General features: G+C 38.5%; 3 protein-coding genes across 4 annotated transcripts; 2 read left to right on the top strand and 1 right to left on the bottom strand.

The window, feature by feature from the left end:
- Window positions 1–274: 274 nt before the first annotated feature.
- phkg1b (phosphorylase kinase, gamma 1b (muscle)) lies at window positions 275–9,646 on the top strand. Its single transcript, XM_036587854.1, has 10 exons — window positions 275–546; window positions 1,381–1,486; window positions 1,622–1,800; window positions 2,975–3,029; window positions 3,833–3,898; window positions 4,868–5,031; window positions 5,211–5,301; window positions 7,378–7,531; window positions 7,657–7,782; window positions 8,255–9,646. Exons 2-10 carry the CDS (start codon window positions 1,404–1,406, stop codon window positions 8,519–8,521), a joined length of 1,185 nt encoding a protein of 394 aa, XP_036443747.1. The 5' UTR covers window positions 275–546; window positions 1,381–1,403; the 3' UTR covers window positions 8,522–9,646.
- Window positions 7,525–12,526, bottom strand: sumf2 (sulfatase modifying factor 2). 2 transcript variants are annotated; one of them, XM_036587857.1, is made up of 10 exons: window positions 12,249–12,526; window positions 12,002–12,149; window positions 11,279–11,393; window positions 11,149–11,193; window positions 10,879–11,029; window positions 10,724–10,779; window positions 10,379–10,463; window positions 10,085–10,226; window positions 9,652–9,776; window positions 7,525–7,765 (listed from the first exon to the last, which is right to left on the bottom strand). In XM_036587857.1, exons 1-9 carry the CDS (start codon window positions 12,337–12,339, stop codon window positions 9,674–9,676), a joined length of 936 nt encoding a protein of 311 aa, XP_036443750.1. In that variant the 5' UTR covers window positions 12,340–12,526; the 3' UTR covers window positions 7,525–7,765; window positions 9,652–9,673. The 2 variants fall into 2 exon arrangements, with proteins under 2 accessions (XP_036443750.1, XP_036443748.1); XM_036587855.1 differs by lacking the exon at window positions 7,525–7,765 and having other exon boundaries at window positions 9,534–9,776.
- On the top strand, window positions 12,488–18,407 carry tmem179bb (transmembrane protein 179Bb). The gene is made up of 5 exons (XM_036587858.1): window positions 12,488–13,535; window positions 14,817–15,013; window positions 15,202–15,339; window positions 16,410–16,488; window positions 17,162–18,407. Exons 1-5 carry the CDS (start codon window positions 13,254–13,256, stop codon window positions 17,303–17,305), a joined length of 840 nt encoding a protein of 279 aa, XP_036443751.1. The 5' UTR covers window positions 12,488–13,253; the 3' UTR covers window positions 17,306–18,407.
- The last annotated feature ends 1,558 nt before the right edge of the window (window positions 18,408–19,965 follow it).

Genomic DNA, 19,965 nt, shown 5'->3' with positions numbered 1-19,965 from the left:
CCTTGATGCATTTATGCAGGCTTATTATATATCACCCTGTAAATATGCCATACAGGTTTTTTCTGTTTGGCTTGCTGGGAGAGAGGCCTGCATTCACTGTATTATCAGCACTAACACGACCATTTAGAAAAACACCATACTGAACAATCATGCTAATACAGTTCAATTAAGACTGTTCTCCGTTTATAACTCCCGCTCTGTCTCTGCAGTTGGGAACTGAATGTAAAGCCTGCCTGTGCCCCTGAAGGCTGCCCTTACTCAAATAACTTTGCCAGCTTATTTTTAGCAAACACTTCTCGATGCCAGTTGTGCAATGGTGTAGCATTGAAAGGCAGTGTGAAGAATCAACAAAGAAAGGACTTACTTTTATGCTTTTTTGAGCAGAATTTTAGTTACTGGGACAACGAAGAATGGGACAGCTTTGAAAGCCTCAGAAAGGACATGATTTTGGCCGAGCAGATGTCCACAGTAGCTTCACAGCATTACACTGGGCTCAGACAAGCTCTTTAGGAAGCGCAAGACGTACAGAAGAACCAGTAGTTGTAGGTAAGTCATTTGTATGACAATATAGGAAATCAGTTCTTGCAGTCACTCTTGTCAGTAGGTGTAATACCACCAATTTTACACATTATGCAAAATGTTTGTGAATGTTACTTGAGGTCTAAGACATTGTTTTTACAGCAGTTTTGAGAGAATGTTATGCCATTAAGTAATGGCTTAAAATCCAGGGGTATTGCAGGGGTATATACCATGTAGATAAAATAGTACCCAAAGATTTTTTTTTTTTTTTGATTTACTAATATTTAACCATCATCAAACTCAGAAGACACATTCAGGGTTCAGTGATTGTTTTGTACAATACAGTACAGTACAGTATCTGTATTTGTGTTGAATACATCGCAGCCCCTGGTTCCTATCACCCCCACTGTAAAGAACATCTGAGTCTGTAAGTTTCTCTACAATAAACCATGTCACATCAAACTACTCTGAATGACTTTTACTTCCCAACATTTTTTAATAGGTGGAACTGATGAATTCAACTTTAAGATTAGACTAGATCATCTATATCTTTTTTGATTGATATATTGCTGACTGATATCCTGAAAAGGCATGGTTGGCTATAATATCCTTTAAAAACAAAATAAAAAGGTAGGACCCTGAAGCCTTGAACTTTTGCATGAAGATCCTCATAATCTAAAAGCACTCCACGCTTAATTCCCCTACAACATTTTACAGTCACATTGTAGTGTGCCCACGTGCCACTGACCACTACAGTAAATAAATTTTCTGTCATATCTGTGATCTGTTGACTACCGTCCAACTGATTGTGTTAATGTATGTACTGTGTTTATCATGTTTATCATGTGCTCCCATCCTCAGCCCAGCCTCTCTGAGCCTTCAGAATGACTAAAGAAGAAGAGACCTCAGAATGGGTGGGTGGACAGGAGTTCTATGACAAATATGAACCCAAAGAGATCCTTGGAAGGTAAATGTTTATGGCACAGGAAAGAAAAAGAGGCACAAGTTTGCCTTCAATCAGTCGTCTATAGCTTAAATTGAAAAAGTACAAGCGAACGCACAGTCCTTTGTCATGGGGCCTACTCTTTGTGTTTTGTCTCAGAGGGGTGAGCAGTGTGGTTCGTCGCTGTGTGGATAAGCGAACCAGCCAGGAGTATGCAGTAAAGATCATAGACATCACACCATCAGACAAAATGACCCCTCAGGAGATACAAGAGATTCAAGAGGCCACCGTTAAAGAGATTGACATTCTCCAAAAAGTCTCTGGACAAAAGAACATAAGTATGACTATCCCAGACCATCATATCTGCAAACAGAGAAAATGAATCAAATAAAACCAAGCGTGCTAAAGTCAGTCAGTGTTTTTTCTAGATGTGCAAACTGTTTTTTTGTTTAAAAAAATGCGTACATCCTGAAGACTACTGTACATTCAGTGTCAATTAGGAAAAAAATATAAACAGGCCTTCAACATATGGGACTGGAGTTCTGGGAGGCTTCTGCTTTAAGCTAGAAGGCTGAACCACTTTTGTTGGACAGAGGTAGAAGTCACAGACAGGGCTGAGGAACATAGAGAAGACAGGGTGATAGGGGGTGCAAAAACTTTGTCACAGGAAAGAGCAGGTAGAAATGGGAAATCTATAGGATGCTTGATTGGAAGAGGTGGAGTTTCTGGCATTGTCCTAAGGTTGCCATCTATCCAATTTTCACCCAGACAGTTTTCAGGCTATGCACCATGTGTACGGTTTCAAATGGCATTTGTCTATTTTTGTGTTTCCCCAATTGTGTGGGGAAAAAAAACAAGTAATAAAGTCATGTTTGTCAGTTCATTTGTCACACCCCACTTCTTCTCTTACACTGGCATTTTTACGCCTACTGGGTCATTTTAAATTGTTAGCCTTTTTTGTGCAATGGCCAATCATAAAGAGAGCTACCAAAAGTCACAGTGTTTGTTTAAAATGAAGAACATTCAACATCTGACACTGTTTGTCCAGCCAACATTTATTAAAATTCTTACTAAAAAAAAACAACAAAAAAAAAAACAACAAAAAATAAAAAACAAACCCAATGGCAAAGAAGATTGCATCAGCTGGAGAACTAACATTAGTGTATCTTGGAATTAACCATTATCAGAGGGATGATTAATAATCAATATGCTACTTGTTTGTGTTTCAATTCAACAAAACCTTGGTGAGCTTATATTTTGAAAAACAAGCTATTGCTGACAGCAGCAAAGCCAAAAACAAAGGACAGCTGGAAGAAACATTAGGGGTGTGTCTAGTGGAATTTTTAATTTAAATGTGTATTTGGGGCCTAGGAGGGTCCGGGTTTTGCTTTGTTGTAAAGGTGGCAACCCTGCATGGTCCTCCTCCCAAACTGCATGTTATTCTATGAGTATTTGACAAAATACATGACCAAGAGTCTGTACTAATGATTTTCTCTATTTTTTTCCTCATAGTACAGCTGAAGGACTGCTTTGAGTCGAAGGCCTTCTTCTTTTTAGTTTTTGACTTGTGAGTATCTTACTCCTCTCTCCCCGCACGTTTCTAGGGCCTAGTGCACCCAATTTTCTCCAACAAACACCGACCAACCCAAACATTAGCTTGGTGTGACTGTTGGGAGTTATTATAATGTTCATCCCCAATCTTGCTGTCCTAGAATATTCTGTTTCTTTCACACTGCTCTAGAGTGTTCTCCCTCATTCACATTGGTTCTTGCTAGTTCTTATTTTGGAACAGTATCAGAATGTAATGCCAGCAATAGAAAGTTAGTGTTTGTTGTGGGATGTTGGGTCAGCGTACACTGCGCTTTCAGTTTCAGAATCTCCACTAGGTCTGGGCTTTTATAAATGTTTTGGTATTCCCTGTATTGTGCTTGTGGACATACTAGCATACTAATAAGAGCTTAGCTATTCATACTGCCCAAACACCAGCCTTATGCCAGGGAGTCTGCTGGAGAACCAACATAGTCTTCATTTCCAAAGCAACGTGCATACAAAAATCTCACCCTTCCCTCCTCCTCTCTGTTGCACCCACAGGGGGGACATGGTATCCACAACTATCACTTGTCCTTAGCCACAAATAGCACAGATCTAGTTACTAGTTCTTAGAAAAGTTTCTCCTCTCATTCTCCCTTCCAGTGTACTCACAGCTACTGGGAGTCCTTCCACATGACTTCTCCCATATGTTTTCTCCATGTTAAGCGCACACATAGTTGGTGTCCCCACATGAGCAGATTTAAAACGATTTAGCATCCATATTCTCTGCATGACTGTTTTCCTCACATTGATGGTGTGTTTTGTACTCCTCTTTGGCAGGATGAAGAAAGGAGAATTGTTTGATTACCTCACAGAGAAAGTGACTCTGAGTGAGAAAGAGACACGGTCAGATATCACCTCAAATCATTCACCAGTTCATTTTCTGCCATTTGTAACAGTATTTTAGCAGTCTCCAAATACATACAAGTAATTAAAGAATATATTCACACCCCTAAACAGTTCATTACAGACTCAGAGATCAGAAACAAAAGTCTTTCTGGGCCTGGTTGTTTGGAATGCAGACACTCAGTAGGGACTAAATTAAAGTGGAATACCATCACATTTTCTACATTTCTGCATAACTCCATGTTGAGATGTAAACAAAGTCATTGAGAGTGGCTAGATGTGAAATGGTTTACTGTAGAGAAAACTACTGATTCAAATTTATTTATAGTGGTGGTGATAGGAACCAGGGTTCATGCTGACTACAAATATAGCCATTTTATTTGCTATCCAAAACAACTAGTGAACCTATATGTTTTCTGACTTTTTTATGTAATATGTTGCTAATGGTAAAGATGAAGAACTCTTTGGGTACTATTTTACCTTACAATGCTTTGTGTGTACGCCTCCACCATGAACATGTTAAAAAATACGGTTTAGGATAGAACATTATCTCAAAACAATGACTCAGGCAGCGTATTTGTAACAGTTTCAGGTAACTGTCTGTGGAGTAGCTTTCATAGGCACTTAAATCTTCAAATGTCTGATTCCTATCACCACCACTGTGAACAATTCTGACTCATTAAGTTTCTCTACAATGGCACATTTCACAGCAAACCACTGACTGATTTTGTTTACATCTTAAAAATTGAATAATGCAGAAAAATCAGTGGAATTGCTCCTCAAGTTCTGTCTCTGTCCTTCAGTGAAAGACACTGATGTTTTCATTGGTTTTTCATTGCCCTACCTGCTGTCGTCATGTGGCAGTGGTTTAAATTATTGTGATCAGTTGAGGAAGTTACAAGCCTGTACTTCAAATTATTACAGTTCAATATTTCAGTTCAATATTTCATTAATGTCTGTCATTCACAGTAAGATCATGCATGCTCTTCTGGAGGTGGTGCAGTTCCTGCATGCCCAAAACATAGTCCACAGGGACCTGAAGCCAGAGAACATCCTGCTGGATGATGATATGCACATTAAGCTGACAGACTTCGGCTTCTCTGTCCAGATAGAGCCAGGACAGAGGATGAATGGTGAGTCTTTCTGATAACATATCAGAAGGCACTGGCAATCCTCAACCAGTTGTTGTTAAAGAAAGATGGAGCATAATATTTCTAGATATCTAACCAGCTTAGCCAAAATATTCTTAGTTTCAGTGTGTGGGTGGCTAAAGTATAAAATGTTATGAATATTTAATTTTGCCTGTCCTCAGAGGTTTGCGGGACCCCAGGCTTCTTAGCTCCTGAGATCATTGAGTGCTCCATGGATCCCAAACATGCAGGCTACGGGCTTGCTGTTGACCTGTAAGTGTACAAAGCCTTTTGAAGTGATGTAAAGATCTTTAGACAATGCCATCAGTCAATCCCTTTGGAGTAATACAAAGCTCTTTAAACAATGGCAGCCATGGCAGTACCAAAAGAAATAAATGTACATATGTAATAGTATAACATATGGCGTCATCCCTATGTTCCCAGTGTCCTATGATCTTCAGGCCCTTCATTTTCTCATTGGAATTTCTAGAAAATTGCCCTGTGTTTTTCCAGGGCCCACTGTTCCCCAAGCTCCATGTTCCCTCTTTGTAATTTTTGGAACAGCCCTATATTCCTAGGGTCCTATGTTCCCTCACTGAAATGTTAATAGGAAATAGCTGTATGTTCCCATGTTACCTCAATCATATTTCCTCGACATGAAAATTAGAGTAACATCCACACCTCTAGTATATTTACAAATATACAAATGTTATATGTTTAGTAAATAAAATATCGTGTTTATTTTCACGCTGCTTTCAAATAGATCCCAAATAGATGTTATAACACACTCTTAATGAACATTTCTGCAAACAAATATGAGAATCTATTAGATAGCATTTATATGTTTTCAGGGATAATTTTATTTGAACTTCACCATGTTAACAACATTGTACACTCTTAAAAAAAGATCGTTCTTCAAGCGTTCTTTAGTGAAGACAATGGTTGTATATAGAACCATGAACACTCAAAGAACCATTTGCATGCTTAAAGGGTTCTTTTCGTCATGAAATCATTCTACAGATGGAGAATGTGTTGTATATGGTTCTATATAGAACATTTTTTAAATGTTTTATATATAGCACCAAAATAGGTTCTTTCATTGCTACAAGCTTGACGTCATAACAATAGAAGAACCATTTTTGGTGCTATGTAGAACCCTTTTCAAAAGGATTTTATATAGAACCCATATACAACACATTCTCCATCAATCTGAAGAACAATTTCACGGAGCAAAAAACAATTTAAGCGCACTGATGGTTCATGGTTCTATATAGAACCACTTTCTTTACTAAAAAGAACTGTCTTTTTTATCAGCGTAGAGTATTACAAAAGTTTGTATTCATCCTAATAATACAGTCTTTGAGCACATCTTCGGTGAGAACATCTACCCTCTACCCTGTTTTAATACTGTTTTTAACTTACTCTTAACTTGCGCTTGTTAATTTGCCCTCAGCTCAAATTTGTTATTTTGTTCTGCTAACTTTCCGGTTAGCAAGCTAAGAGCTACAATAAACCAGACAAAACAATTATTCACAAAGTTTATGTATTCTACACTCTGACTTCCCAAAAAATATGAATTACCCGTTTTGCTTAGCTAATTAGCTCACTGAGGCTAACTTAGCTGAAGGACAGTGCGTTCTTCATGTGACCTTTAATGATCATGTGACCATGGCCATGGTGTTAAAAATTACCATGGGAACCTTTTCTTAGGTTCCCTATTAAATTGTATATGATGTATTATATAAAGAGCTGAACACAGGACCCTGGGAACAAATATACATCCCCCAACATGTCAGAGGTTTTAGACAATAGGGAAAAATCAAATTTACATAACTTTACCATCGAATGTAGCTGTTCAGTCAAGACATTTATGGTGTCTGAAGACAGCTTCTTTAGTTTTGCACTTGAGCTACAAGGCCTTAACTGTCATCTTAAAAAGTATGCCACATGGTCTAGCTACAAACAGTAGTAGCAGCCATCTTGAGGCTTCAATTTTGTCCATACGTTTTTCATACTTGTCCATTTTTCTAGAGAGCAGCAATTGCCAAATTGTTCACATATCACTTCTGTTTGAGAATAATAGTGACATGTTTTGAGGCAGGCGTGTACTGATTGAGGCATGCACAATGCTAACTGGTGACCATAAGCTTCCATACTTGAAAGCTACATTAGCCTCCTAGCTTCTGTGCATAACTAAAGGATCAAACTTTGGAAACCAAACATGTCTTGGCTGATTGAGTATATTTGTGATAGGTGGAAATTTGTGTATCTTTGGTCAGACCATCACTTAGAGAAGTTTTCTAGAAGTTTTGTAGATGGTAGCTGAACTTCCTGACACCTCTCTTTTAGCTGGAGCGCTGGGGTGATTATGTACACTCTGTTGGCTGGGTCGCCTCCATTCTGGCACAGGAAGCAGATGCTGATGCTGCGAATGATTCTGGCTGGGAAATACGACTTCAGCTCTCCAGAGTGGGACGACCGCTCAGACACCGTGAAAGACCTGGTACGTCTCAGCGGCTGAATGGTAAATTCTGAATCAGCAATATGATGTGGCACTTTTCTTAGGTGCTAAGAATAGCCTATTGCAATTCGATATGCTGATGGTCCTGTAACACAGTGTTCTCACAGATTGCCAGGTTACTGGTGGTAGATCCACAGAGTCGCTACACAGCCACAGATGCTCTGAATCATCCCTTCTTTCAGCAGTATGAGGTCGCAGAGGTCCGCCACTTCAGTCCTTATAGGAAGTTTAAGGTAGGAAGGAAAAAGAGAAAGCTGATCACTTTTAACTTTTCCTTATATTGCATAAGCATGTTCTGCCACTGAGATGTTTTTGAATGTTCCATCAGTCAAGTAAAAACCACTACTTGAAAATTATGCAGAGCAGTTTTAAGGATCATGAACACAATCTGCATTCAGACTCACTTGCTTCTCTACCTTTGGTATAGACCATGGGTGCTCAGTCCTGGTCCTGGAGATTTACCACCCTGGAAAGCTCAGATCCAACATACCTCCTCTCATATCCAGATGCTCCTGAAGGCCTTCAGTAATTGGATCAGGTGTGTTTGATTAGTGGTGGATCTAAGCTGTGCAGGGTGGTAGATCTCCAGGACCAAGATTGGACACCCCTGGTACAGACTAATACTGACTAATACTAAAAATTCCAGTGTTTCTACATTGTTTTTATTTCATTACGGTTTCAAATGACCACTGTGTGATTTCACAGGTTATCTGCTTGACCGTACTGGCCACTATGCGCATCTACTGCAACTACCGTCGCGTCAAACCTGTCAGCAAGGAAGTGATTTGCAGTGACCCGTATGCCATCAAACCAGTGCGGAAGATGATTGACGCCTGTGCCTTTAAGATCTATGGCCACTGGGTGAAGAAAGGACAGACTCAGAACAGAGCAGCCCTGTTTGAGAACACTCCCAAATTCATCCTGCTGTCTATCGCTGCTGAAGAGAATGAAATGGCCCTGAGGACTTTATGACACAATCTGTCTTAACATGACTGTAGTATCCTATCAGGACAAATCAGAATGCACCATTACCTCAAGACTATGATAAGACAGAACAATACATGCAGCAGATTTCAAAGAAGAAATCAGCAATCAGAGAATGACAAACAGATCTAAAGTGATTTCATACAAACGTTGCAGTGGTAGGACTAGAACTACCCTAGGCTGGGTTAAGTTAAAGGGGGACTCACACAGATTTTTCCAAATTTCTGCAGCAATATATAGTTAAGATGTAAACAAAGTCACTCAGCGTGGTTTAATGTTAAATGTTCCATTCTAGAGAAACGTGCAGAGTTAGAATTGTTCACAGTAGTGATGATGGGACTAAAATAAAGACTATATATACATATAAAAGCAAAGATGACTTGTTTAGGTTCACTCGTTGCTTTTGATGGCAAATATTTGCTTTGCAGACACTAAGATCCCTGGTTTCTATCGCTACCATTGTAAATAAATCTGAGGTGGTACATTTCTCTACTATGTACCATTTTACAAGAAAACACTTTGTTTACATCACAACGATTAAATGATGCAGAGATTTTGAACAATCAGTGGAATTTCTGGTTAACATGACAGAGGATATTGTATTGAAATACACTGCTCAGCCACTAGGGGGCACCAACTCACACAAAATACTTTTAAAGCCTGAAAATCATTGCAGGCCAGTCAGTCAAAAATGCTACTAATGCTAACAGTGAAGGAAATTATATAGCCAACTATTAGCATAAAGCCAACGACATCATGCTGATCAGTGGCTACTAAATCCTGTACATTATTAGCCACGTTAGTATATTCGGTCTACTTTAAATTACTTTAAATGCCGCAACTACAAAAACTTCAAATAACAAGAAACAGATATGCACAGTGCATGTCTACCATATGATCAGTAAAATAAGAATGTGTAGTAATATTAGAGCAATTCCTGTATGAATGTATAGTGCTATTACATAACAAAATGGACAAAAAAATCCTAAGAAAGAAAGTATATGTTAAAAACTTGTCTTTATTTTCACAGTGTTAAGAGGAAAGAATTCCGCTAAGCAACGTCTAGTCCTGGTCTCCACAGGAGATATGCATTATTAAAGCAACAGCGCATGACTGACCATGTTTTTAACTGTTTGGTCCTCACAGCTCAGTTTTCCTTTTGTTCTTCTTTTGCTTGGAACTATAGTCTGAAGCACAGCGAAAGCCCAGGTTGTCTGATGCTGAATCTGGTGTGTTCCCCATTCTACAGGAAAAACCAAGACAGGCACAACAGAGTGAAAAAGCAAATTTTTTTTTGTCGTTAAAGGACAAAGAGGAAGTACAGTATTGTATTAACAATATATAACATTAGAATACAGTAAAACATATATTTATATATTTTATGTAGTTTATATAGTTATTTGTGTAACTTTTTGAACAAATAAATACTTACTTCCCATATTTTTACATATAATTTTCTCTGATGGCCTAAGACTTTTGCACAGTACTGCAGATCATTTGTAATAAATAATGTGTCTGAGAGACAATTCATAAGAGGAAGTTATAACTGACCGGGTGGTAACACGTGCCCTGTGATTGGCTGATCCATCAGCTGTATCTATCCAGGATGCACCACGCAGCACATACATGGTTTGAGCAGAACGGAAAGGTGTGGAGGTCCACTCCCACACATTACCCAGCATGTCGTAAAATCCTGGTATAATATGAGACAACACAAGAGTAACAAGTTACACTGTGATAGAATGACAGAAAACCTCATTTTTACTGCTGGCAAAAGGTTCTCTTTATATTGTACTTTACTTTAACTTTTGTGTTCATATAAAAGTAGATGTACATGCTGTGTACCATAATTATTCTGTGGAGGAAATGCAGTAACAGGAGCTACGCCATGATATCCATCCTCTGCTCTGTCCACATCTGGAAATGATCCCTGTAATAACGACATCCCCATCCAACATCATATAGACGCTTTAGACTTCAGACTTTAAGCACAAAGTTACTACTATGAATCTAATATGTAAGTTATGTACTTATCAGAGAAAGGAATTGAAATGAGAGTCTTCACAGAGGCCCTTTAAGGTTTTAAGGGATTCGTTTAGACAAGAAGTTTACCATAAACATAAAAGTGAGAAAATATATATCAAGATTGAAAAAAAGAACAATATTTTACAAATTTTACATAACACTGACCTGCCATAAGTTGGTGCGATTCGGCTGAAATTTGTTACCCCAAGGGTATGTCCTTCCTGAAAAATACATTTGTATTACTGTTTTTTTTTTTCCAAATAATATGAAAGCAGTGTTAATGAAGAACAAGCACTCATCTAGGGAAACTCTTGATTTACCATCAAGTCCTCCACGGGCAGCTATTTCCCACTCCTCTTCTGTGGGCAGCCTCTTCTTCTTCCATTTACAATAGGCTTGTGCATCGTTCCAGCTCACTTGGACCACAGGAGAATTTAGCCGTTCTTTGATACCAGAACCTGGCCCACTGGGCTAGAATCAATCAGAAAAGACTGTAGCCAGTCAGACTTCAATACTCGAATCACTCTTAATATCTATTAAATATACAATTTACGATGATTTATGCATGTATGAAGAAATGAGCAAATGACCTGTCTCCAAAATGCCTTCTCAACTGGCAACCACCAGGGTGCAGACTAGGAACAAAAGGAAAATGAGAACTTTGTTTAAATGAAAACAGATTTTACATTTCAAACTCAGAATTTGACATTGTGTTCATACCTCAATTCTCTGAGTAATCTTGCTTTTCAGCTCATCAGACACAAAGTCCTGGAACACAAAGCTCCAGCCAAATGTTTCAGCCTCTGTTTTATATTTTTTCAACCTGACAAATTCCCTGGAGACAAAAGAGAAAACTATAAATAATGCTCTGCATTTAGTTTAGTTGCCCAAAAACTTTCTCAATGTTTTGATCATCTGCTCTGTTAGAATGAAAAGAGATTATCACTGTCACCACACTGTGGTCTTTGGGCTATGAAACACTTTGGGGAACCATCTTCTAATTAGCAGATTGGGTTGTGGAGCTGTGGAACTGCTTTCTCTGGAGCCCCATCCAATACCTTTGGGATGAGTTGGAGTGACATTTCTGATCCAGAACTAATCATCCAACATCAGTACCTGACCTCACTAATGCTCTTGAGTCTAAATGCAATCAAATCCTCACAGCAAAACAGTCAACACTATTTAGTGTAAAATCTTCTCAGAAGAGAAGCGGTTGTTACTGCAGCAAATGGGGTATAAACTCCTTATTTAATACCCTTGTTGAATGAGGAGGGGTCTGCAAACTGTTGGGCCAACAGTGTAGCTCAGAGTGGATGAACTTAAAGGAATGTTGCCTCTAGAAAGGCTATAATCAACAAAACGAGAACAAAATCACATGACTGGTCATTTGTATGGTCCATTCTCCTCATTGCAAAGTTACCCTTTAAAGACAGCAGTAATCACCTGAAATCGGAGTTAGTCACAGGATATTTGTCCATCATGAATGAGGCTACTGTCACAGCTCGAGACGGTGATTCACCGTCTCGGCCATCGGCAGCATTGGTTCCCATCTTCATATTTCCACCAGGAATCATCACCATATTGTCATCGGCTATGAGATACCCGGAAACATGCATAATTAATAAAGGTCCTGTTCAAATATGCGCGTTAGCTTTATGCTGCTGTGATCTGGAATAACGTTACAACTTACCTGTTACACACAACACAGACCACAGGAATGTAACGACCACTGTATTTAAACACATCACAGCCATGGTACAGAGATCTGTGTAAATCCGCATAGACAGTAAAACACGATTTCGAACGTGTGTCTTTCATCTGTGCTTAAAACATGTAAAACGGAAGCATTTTAATTTCACACTTAAGGTTCAGCGTAGAAAAGTGTACGAAAAGCTCTAAACGGATCCCTCTCTGCTAAACAGGCTTTCAGCCTTTTCCTGCTACGGCCTGCAGACTTCACAGCGCCATCTACTGGGCTGGAGACAACACGGCGGAGAGTAAGGCTCTGATTTCATGGAAGTTTTTTCAGTATATATAGATGTAAAATCAACATTATACTGATGAAGATATGATGACAATAGTATATAATTCACTTCCATCCTCGTAAACATTTCTGACTGAGTTGTGTTTGAATGCTTTTTCATTTGAGACCAGTTAAAGGTATGCTTTCCCAAAAAATTTCTGCCCTTACCCCAACCATACCTAATGGGCCAAGACACATATGTTGTTTAAAATTTGCTTCCTTAGTTTTGAACTGGAGTTGCAATGTATATGTCACCCAAAGTGATTTTCATTAGTTTTCAGCTTCATTAGCCTCGTACCACAGGTGCAAAACTAAAGAAGCAAACACCAGACACCATATTTTGGCTGATCAACTATATCCTGATTAAAGGAATAATTGTGTAAATTTGTTTTTTTGGTGAACTATTCCTTTGACTATTTCCGAGGTCGTTTTAAAGCTCTGTGCTATAAGAGTGGGGGTGGGCGTCTCTGTCATGTCTGTAAACCTTGTTAGTGGTTGTAAGGTTGTCATGCAGTGGAAAACTGGACTTCCACTTTCCACATGAACAGTAGCAGAAGTTTTACAACTCAGAGGTGGAAAGTGGAATTGGGAAAGTGTCCGTGGTGTTTGTCACTCATTTAAATGGGCTGAGATTATTATCCACAGACAAGGCATTTGTTTTGCCTGGACTCAATGCATTCTTGCAGTAATAGCTATGCTGCTGCATTTCCCCAACTGCGCACCATTTGTGAAAAGCAACATTGTTGCTGGAGACAGGGCTGGCGTTACAGGCCGTGTTGTGACAGTCACCGTGTGGCTGTTTTCCTCCGGAATGTGTGCCTTTTCTCCGTGGCTCGCCTCACTGAGAACATGGTCGTGATGGGGCTGTCGTGGCTGCTGACACTGGAGCTTGTACTGCACGCAGGCTGCTTCATCTGCGGCATAATCACCGCTGCCTCGCTCACCTTCACGCAGGTAGGACTGCACACCTGAACTTCCATTCTGACCAACAAGGTTCCTTTTATGTTAATGTTCTCTACTCAGACTAAAACTCAAGCTTCAAGGAGAAACATCTGACATCTAGAAACATCTAAAAAAGGAATCAAGCTGTGATCTGTCGAACTTGATGATCCATTCTTCAAAACTAGCTGAGACAGTTAGGTTTTATTTTTAAAGATTTATTCCTTTACAGAAAAGATCTATTTTATAGCAAAATACTATATGTAATGCTACATGCTTTGCAATACTTACATAGTAATCTATAACATTTTCACTGCATAATATTCCTGTAGTACAGACTTATAGTAATCTATAAAACTCGTGTAGTATCCTGTAGTGAACTGTAGTAATTTTTGAATTTACTGTGAATCTCTAATCCTGTAGAAATTCCCATAGTATCTTTTTCTCAAAGTTTTTGAAGAATCATTGCGCTATCTTGTCTAACATACTATTTTAAAGAATCATAGTCTTATCACTTTTGAGATTTTCATATTGTGAGTAGATGTGTTATCATTATGTCTTTCAAATGTCATATTGGACAGGCTTATTGATTGTACTGATTCAGATTTTGATTAACAACAATAAACTGAATTTTTTTTTTATTTTTTTTTTTACTTTGAACAATGTTGATGTACCCAGAGGAAAGAAATATTCAAAATGATATCACTTCTCTATCTGTCTTGCTTCTCCTAGACATGATTGAGTCCTGTTTGAAATCAGTGTGAGACTTTTTTCTTATTTCTGAAAAATAACTATTTAGTGTCTGATTAGGCTCACTCTCATCATAATAATATTTATATTAGAAAATATAAATATTATTACTAAATGATGAGACCTTAAACTAAATATTATTAATTACTTTTTTTCTCTAGAGAAAATCTTAACAAAGCCAGAAAGCAAAAATGTCCTAATCTGGTTTTGATCATGTGACTAACATACGGTTCCACATTAGACTTTATTGGAGTCAGATGATGAAGCAACTGCAGAAAAACTCCCCTCCCTCTTACTTAGTAACAGCAGAAAGACAGACAGACAGACAGAGAGAGAGAAAGAGAGAGAGAGAGAGAGAGAGAGAGAGAGAGAGAGAGAGAGAGAGCACTGCAGTGAAAAAGGATTTATTATTTCCCAATTAAATTTACACTGAAAGAAACAGTTTACCGTATATTCATATATATCTCTATTTGTATGCAATAATATAATTTTGTTTGCTATAGTGTACTACTATGTGAAAATCAGATGTAACATGCTGTTTTGTAGGGCCACTTTGCTGGACAGTGCATCCTCTATGGCAGTGTCCACTACAACACATCTAGCAATTCCCTGATACTAGAAAACTCCAGTTCTACCTCGCTCTGCTACTTTGTCTCAGCCATCTCAGTGTGCATGGCTATTTACTGCATCTCCCTGATTCTCTACTGGATCTACTCAAGCTGTGTGGAGGATGAAGTGAAAAGGTGATTGCTCAAGAAGAGATCAGTGCAAAAAGGCCAATGAGAACTTCTTAGGTTATTTAGTATAGCCTGCATGTCAGATGCAAACTTGTTGTTTTTGAGATAAATCACATTTGTTTAATTTACATTTTTTCATTTGACTGTTATGCAGCAGAAAAACAGGTTTTTTGTTGCGTCTGCCTGTTTTTTAGGGGAAGTGTGTTGCTGAACGTGTCTCTGGGGATCTGTGGACTCCTGCTGTTTTTCCTCTTGGTGTCAGGCTGTGTTCTGAGAATCGGGAGAGACAGCCTGTGTCTCTCTGTCCTCCACAATGTTCCATCCATTAGCAAGTGAGTCCAGAATATCCTGTTGTTTGTTTGGATCTTTAGGTTTATTCATGGCTTGTTCATGATTCCTTTGATCGTCTCCATCCGTCTTGTTAGTTGTCCTCTTCCTCTTTTGAATGATTATAATGCTAATTGTTATTTACATGCATGTTCCTATGTATTTAATACACACCTTATGCGCTGTTTATCGAGGTGCCCTAAGATTCATTATTAAGTGGAAGGGTTTTTTTTAAAAAGTAGTTTTGCTCTTATTAACTACATGTTGGCTTATTTATTGGTACACATTAATATATAAAGCCATAATTGGTTAATACCTTCTTATTTAGGTAATTTTATCTATCAAAAAAGAACTGGGAATTTTAGTCTACACTCTCATGTGTATCTCCTTAACATACTTACTGTATGAAGCCAATTAAGAAAGCAAGCAGACTTACAGAAAGACTTAAAATTGCGGGAACTTGTATCACTGAATTATTTGAAAGGTATTCTTTGAAAAGGGAAAGTGAGCCAAATTGTTCGTAAGTGTTTTAAATGATTTTATTATAGCTTTATGATGGTTGACTTTTCTTGTTCCTTGCCTGATTTCATGTTGTACGTGTATCTAGGAACAAACTGTTATATGTCAGGTGTGTAGCTAGCCTACTAAAAGGGGTGGATGTCCCCCTAAAAGTTGAACTTTTAATTACAACGTCAACTATCATACATAAGTCAGCTTTTGATGCCACTATTACGTTATAAACCACAACAATTAGGCAGGCCTGCTTTTCTCTTACCCTTGTTCAACACTTCTGCTATACACTACATAATAAATATTTTCCCTGTCCTAAGAATAACTTTTTTTATTGATGATGGGACGGTGTCTGGAGCCAACTGCAGTATATGAAACCTTAGCTCTGAGTTCAGCTTAGTAGCTTAGATTGATGGAGAATGTGTTGTATATAGTTCTATACAGAACCAGTTTGAAAATTGGTAATTCTGTAGCATGAACATTCAGACAATGTATTAACTTCAACACTGATCTGATGAAGAAATCAAATCAGTTCATATCACTGATGTATATGTTTTCTTTTCAGTTGTGAGGAAGCACAGAATAAGACGTGGGCCAGTCCCAACACAGGAAACCAGTTTTACACAGGACTGTACAGTGCTGAGGTATCACTCCATACCACACACAGCATCAAACCTCAGAGTCAACATGTTTGATAACAAATTGTCGCTGTCCAAAGAAAAACATGTATCTCCATTTTTGTTGATTTTTATTTTTCTCCATCATCTGAACCCAGCAGCTGGCATTTACACAGTGTGAAAATTTCATGATGAATAGACCAACAGAATTGCTCCAAAATAGCTTGGGATAAAATGTCTTTATGTTAACTTACAATTAAAGTAAAGAACATTTTTGCCCTCTTTTGTAAAGTTTCCCTTTTAGAGATACTTGTTTTTCTTTGGACAGTGATAAAATATTTGTCAGCCATGAATGAAAAGGAGTAAAGGAGCTTTCTTATCATACACAAACGAGGAGCAGTTCATGTTGAAAACAGCTCCTGGGGAAGCTCTGTAAACATGAGAAAACTCCAGAAAGCACCCCTAATACCAAAGAATATTAGAGACAAAACAGTTTAACTTTTTAAACTACAGGCTTATTATACAGTTTTTAATCTTGACATTATTCAGTAACCACTATGAAACTAATATCTAAGTTATGTAATTATGAGGGTGAAGAACTGAAGTGTGGGCCCTTAGAGTTTAAGGGTTCCATCATGTTCCATCTTTAGACGTTTCTATTATCTTATTAGTCCAGACTGCTGCACTTCTCTCTCCTCAGAGGTCTGTGTGGGTGAGCTTCTTCTTCTGGATGCTAATCATGGCAGTGGTGGTGGTGCAGAGACGGCAGGCTGCGGGCGAGGACGCTGAATGGAGTCGTGCGGAGACTGAACCCTTCTTCCATCGCCCGTCTCGCACCCTCTGAAACCACCTCACAGCCACACTGTATCATCTGCCACATATCATCGCAGACTGACAAGACGTCTGTCGGATGCTGTGATCAGTGAGGTGGCAATTTCCAGTCACTCCACGTTCATCTGAACATAAAATAAGGTTTTTCTGGGAAGCTATTTTGAAAGCTATAATAATGAAGTGGTGAGTGCACTGTGATCAATAACTTTCCCAGCTGTAAACAGTATTTGTAGAAAGACATGTTTTACGGCCACAACACAGACATGCCCAAATGCAGCACAATGGCCATGTCAGATTGATCTTACACTGAAAATATGAAATATGAGCTAAAATTACTCAAAGAAAAACAAATGTTATAAGAAAATAAACATCTTGCTCATAAATACTTCTTCAATATGAATGTGAGTAAAATGTACATATTTCCCCATTATTATTTGAACCTTTTTTAAGCACACAGGACACTGTATGATCTCTACCGAGGTGGTTTGGTTTACAAAGACTGAAGATCATGCCCCTATTGTGAAGTATGGTGGTGGATCAGTGATGTTATTGGTCTGCTAAACTTCCAAATGCCCAGTGAAAAGTCAGAACCTGACTGCCTCTGCCAGGAAGCAAAGAATGGGCCGTGGCTGGACAATGAGCCAAAGCATAATTTCAGATTCACACAAAACTGGTTCACTAGCCAAAGAAACAAGCTTTCAGTGGCCATATCTGGACTTTGAAATGAAAGTCTACAAGTGAGAACCAAAACCTGAAAATCTAGATATGTTGTGGTCTTTTGCGTTCTCCCATATCAAACAGCATTACTAGTGAAGACTTAGTGTTATCCTGACAAAGGGTGAGTGTACAAAGTAAATGCAGTGGTGCCAATAATTTTAACCTTGTTTGAGGGGGAAAAACATTTATTTTTAAAAATATGAATATTTTTTCTTTTAACATTTTAATTAACTAAAAGATTGGATTGCTCCTGTTTCCAGAGTAGGATCAAACTGAAAACACTTTACCAAGGGTGCTAATAATTCTGGAGAGCTGTACATGCTCAAGAAGTGTTCTTCCCATAAAGAAAGTAATATAATTATAGTTGAGCCACTCCAACAAAACAACATATATTAATTATTCCACCCTTTTGGATAATCAGTTATGTTTTCTGTTTTATTTTGTACAATCTTTTACATTAAAAAGCCAGCTATGCTTTATTTACTTATATTTATTTATTTAATGTCCCCTTCATTTTAAATTAAGGGCATTATACAATGCCACATATGATTTTTACAGAAAATGTCACATATACTGTTTTTTTTTGTCGCAAGGGCTCAATTATTTAAACGCTAAAATGTTCCTTTATAACTGACATTTGTATTAAATTGTTTAAGTTTTGTTTTGTCTTGTTTGCTTTGGGACTAATTAGAAGGTCAATATAAAGACTGTTAATTCTATCCAAGAGGATTTTACTTGGAATTCAAACAATACTGCCCACCAAAAGTGATGTAACGTACCTATGACTGGATAGAACATTGCCTATAGAATAACTGGCCACCATGACTTCATACAGTGGAAATGAGAATACTCTTCAGTTATATTACATATCAGCCCAGTCACTGTATACTGATATTGCTTGTTTACCTCTAATCTCTTAAGAATGTCTGTATTCTGGTGCTTTGCAACACATGACCAAGAGAAATAACCCAAAATAAAAACACAGGTCCTGTTTATTCGGTGCTGAAGGCACCCTTGTTCTGATTTATTGGAATACCTGTAAACAAAACTGAATGGAAATGATAACAGTTCAGTGCCCACTGTGTAAACATTCACCATCAGGTACTGTATAATAAGCTAGAGTTTTATCCACCAGTCATGATGATACAGTACAACACAATTATTCAAGCATTGTGTCATATACAAAAAACAAACGTTCAAGCTTGTCATGAATTTCTAATTCAAGATGAATATTTTTCCACTGAGCTCTTTTAAACATTAACTTAATGCAGGGGTGTCTAATTGTGGTCCTGAATAATTGAATCAGGTGTCTCTAAGCATGAAAATCACCAAACTGTGCCAGACACTGGTCCTCCAGGACTGAAGATGGACACCCCTGACTTAAGTGTCTTATTCTGTACCTTCTTCTTGTTCTGTAGCTTCTTCTTGTTAAAATCCCCTAAAACAGGCTGACCTCTACCTTTGGTGTTCTCCATGACATAGCTTATAGCTGCTTGCTAAGCTTGCGGGCTTGCCTCTCTTTGGCCTCAAATGCCATCTTAGTGTCCATCAGCTCTTCCAGGGTTTTATGTATCTCGGCCATGTCCTGCTCAGCCAGTGACGTTTGCTGGCGGAGGTTTTGGGCCTCCTCCCTCAGCTGGGCAGTCAGAGCAGCCAGCTGCACACTCTGCTCCTGACACTGTGCCTGCAGCTGTACAGCCACCGACAGCAGACTCTCCATATGGCTTGCCACCGAGTCCAGCTGGTCCCTGGACATCCTCACTGCTTCACTGCTGAGTTCTGTAAGGACAGCACAAATACATAGTGTGAAGACCTGTAGAGCTACATGGGCTATGTGCCAAGCCTGGTGCCTCACAAACAACATATCAACCTCAAGGGGCTAACTACGAAAACAATACATTGACTCAGGGATTGTATTACTTGTACCCGCAATAATGATGTACTGTATATATGAAA

This window comes from Colossoma macropomum, unplaced genomic scaffold (genome assembly GCF_904425465.1).
Source record: "Colossoma macropomum unplaced genomic scaffold, Colossoma_macropomum, whole genome shotgun sequence".
Classification (NCBI taxonomy): domain Eukaryota; kingdom Metazoa; phylum Chordata; class Actinopteri; order Characiformes; family Serrasalmidae; genus Colossoma; species Colossoma macropomum.
This window is presented reverse-complemented; position numbering and strand designations above follow the sequence as displayed.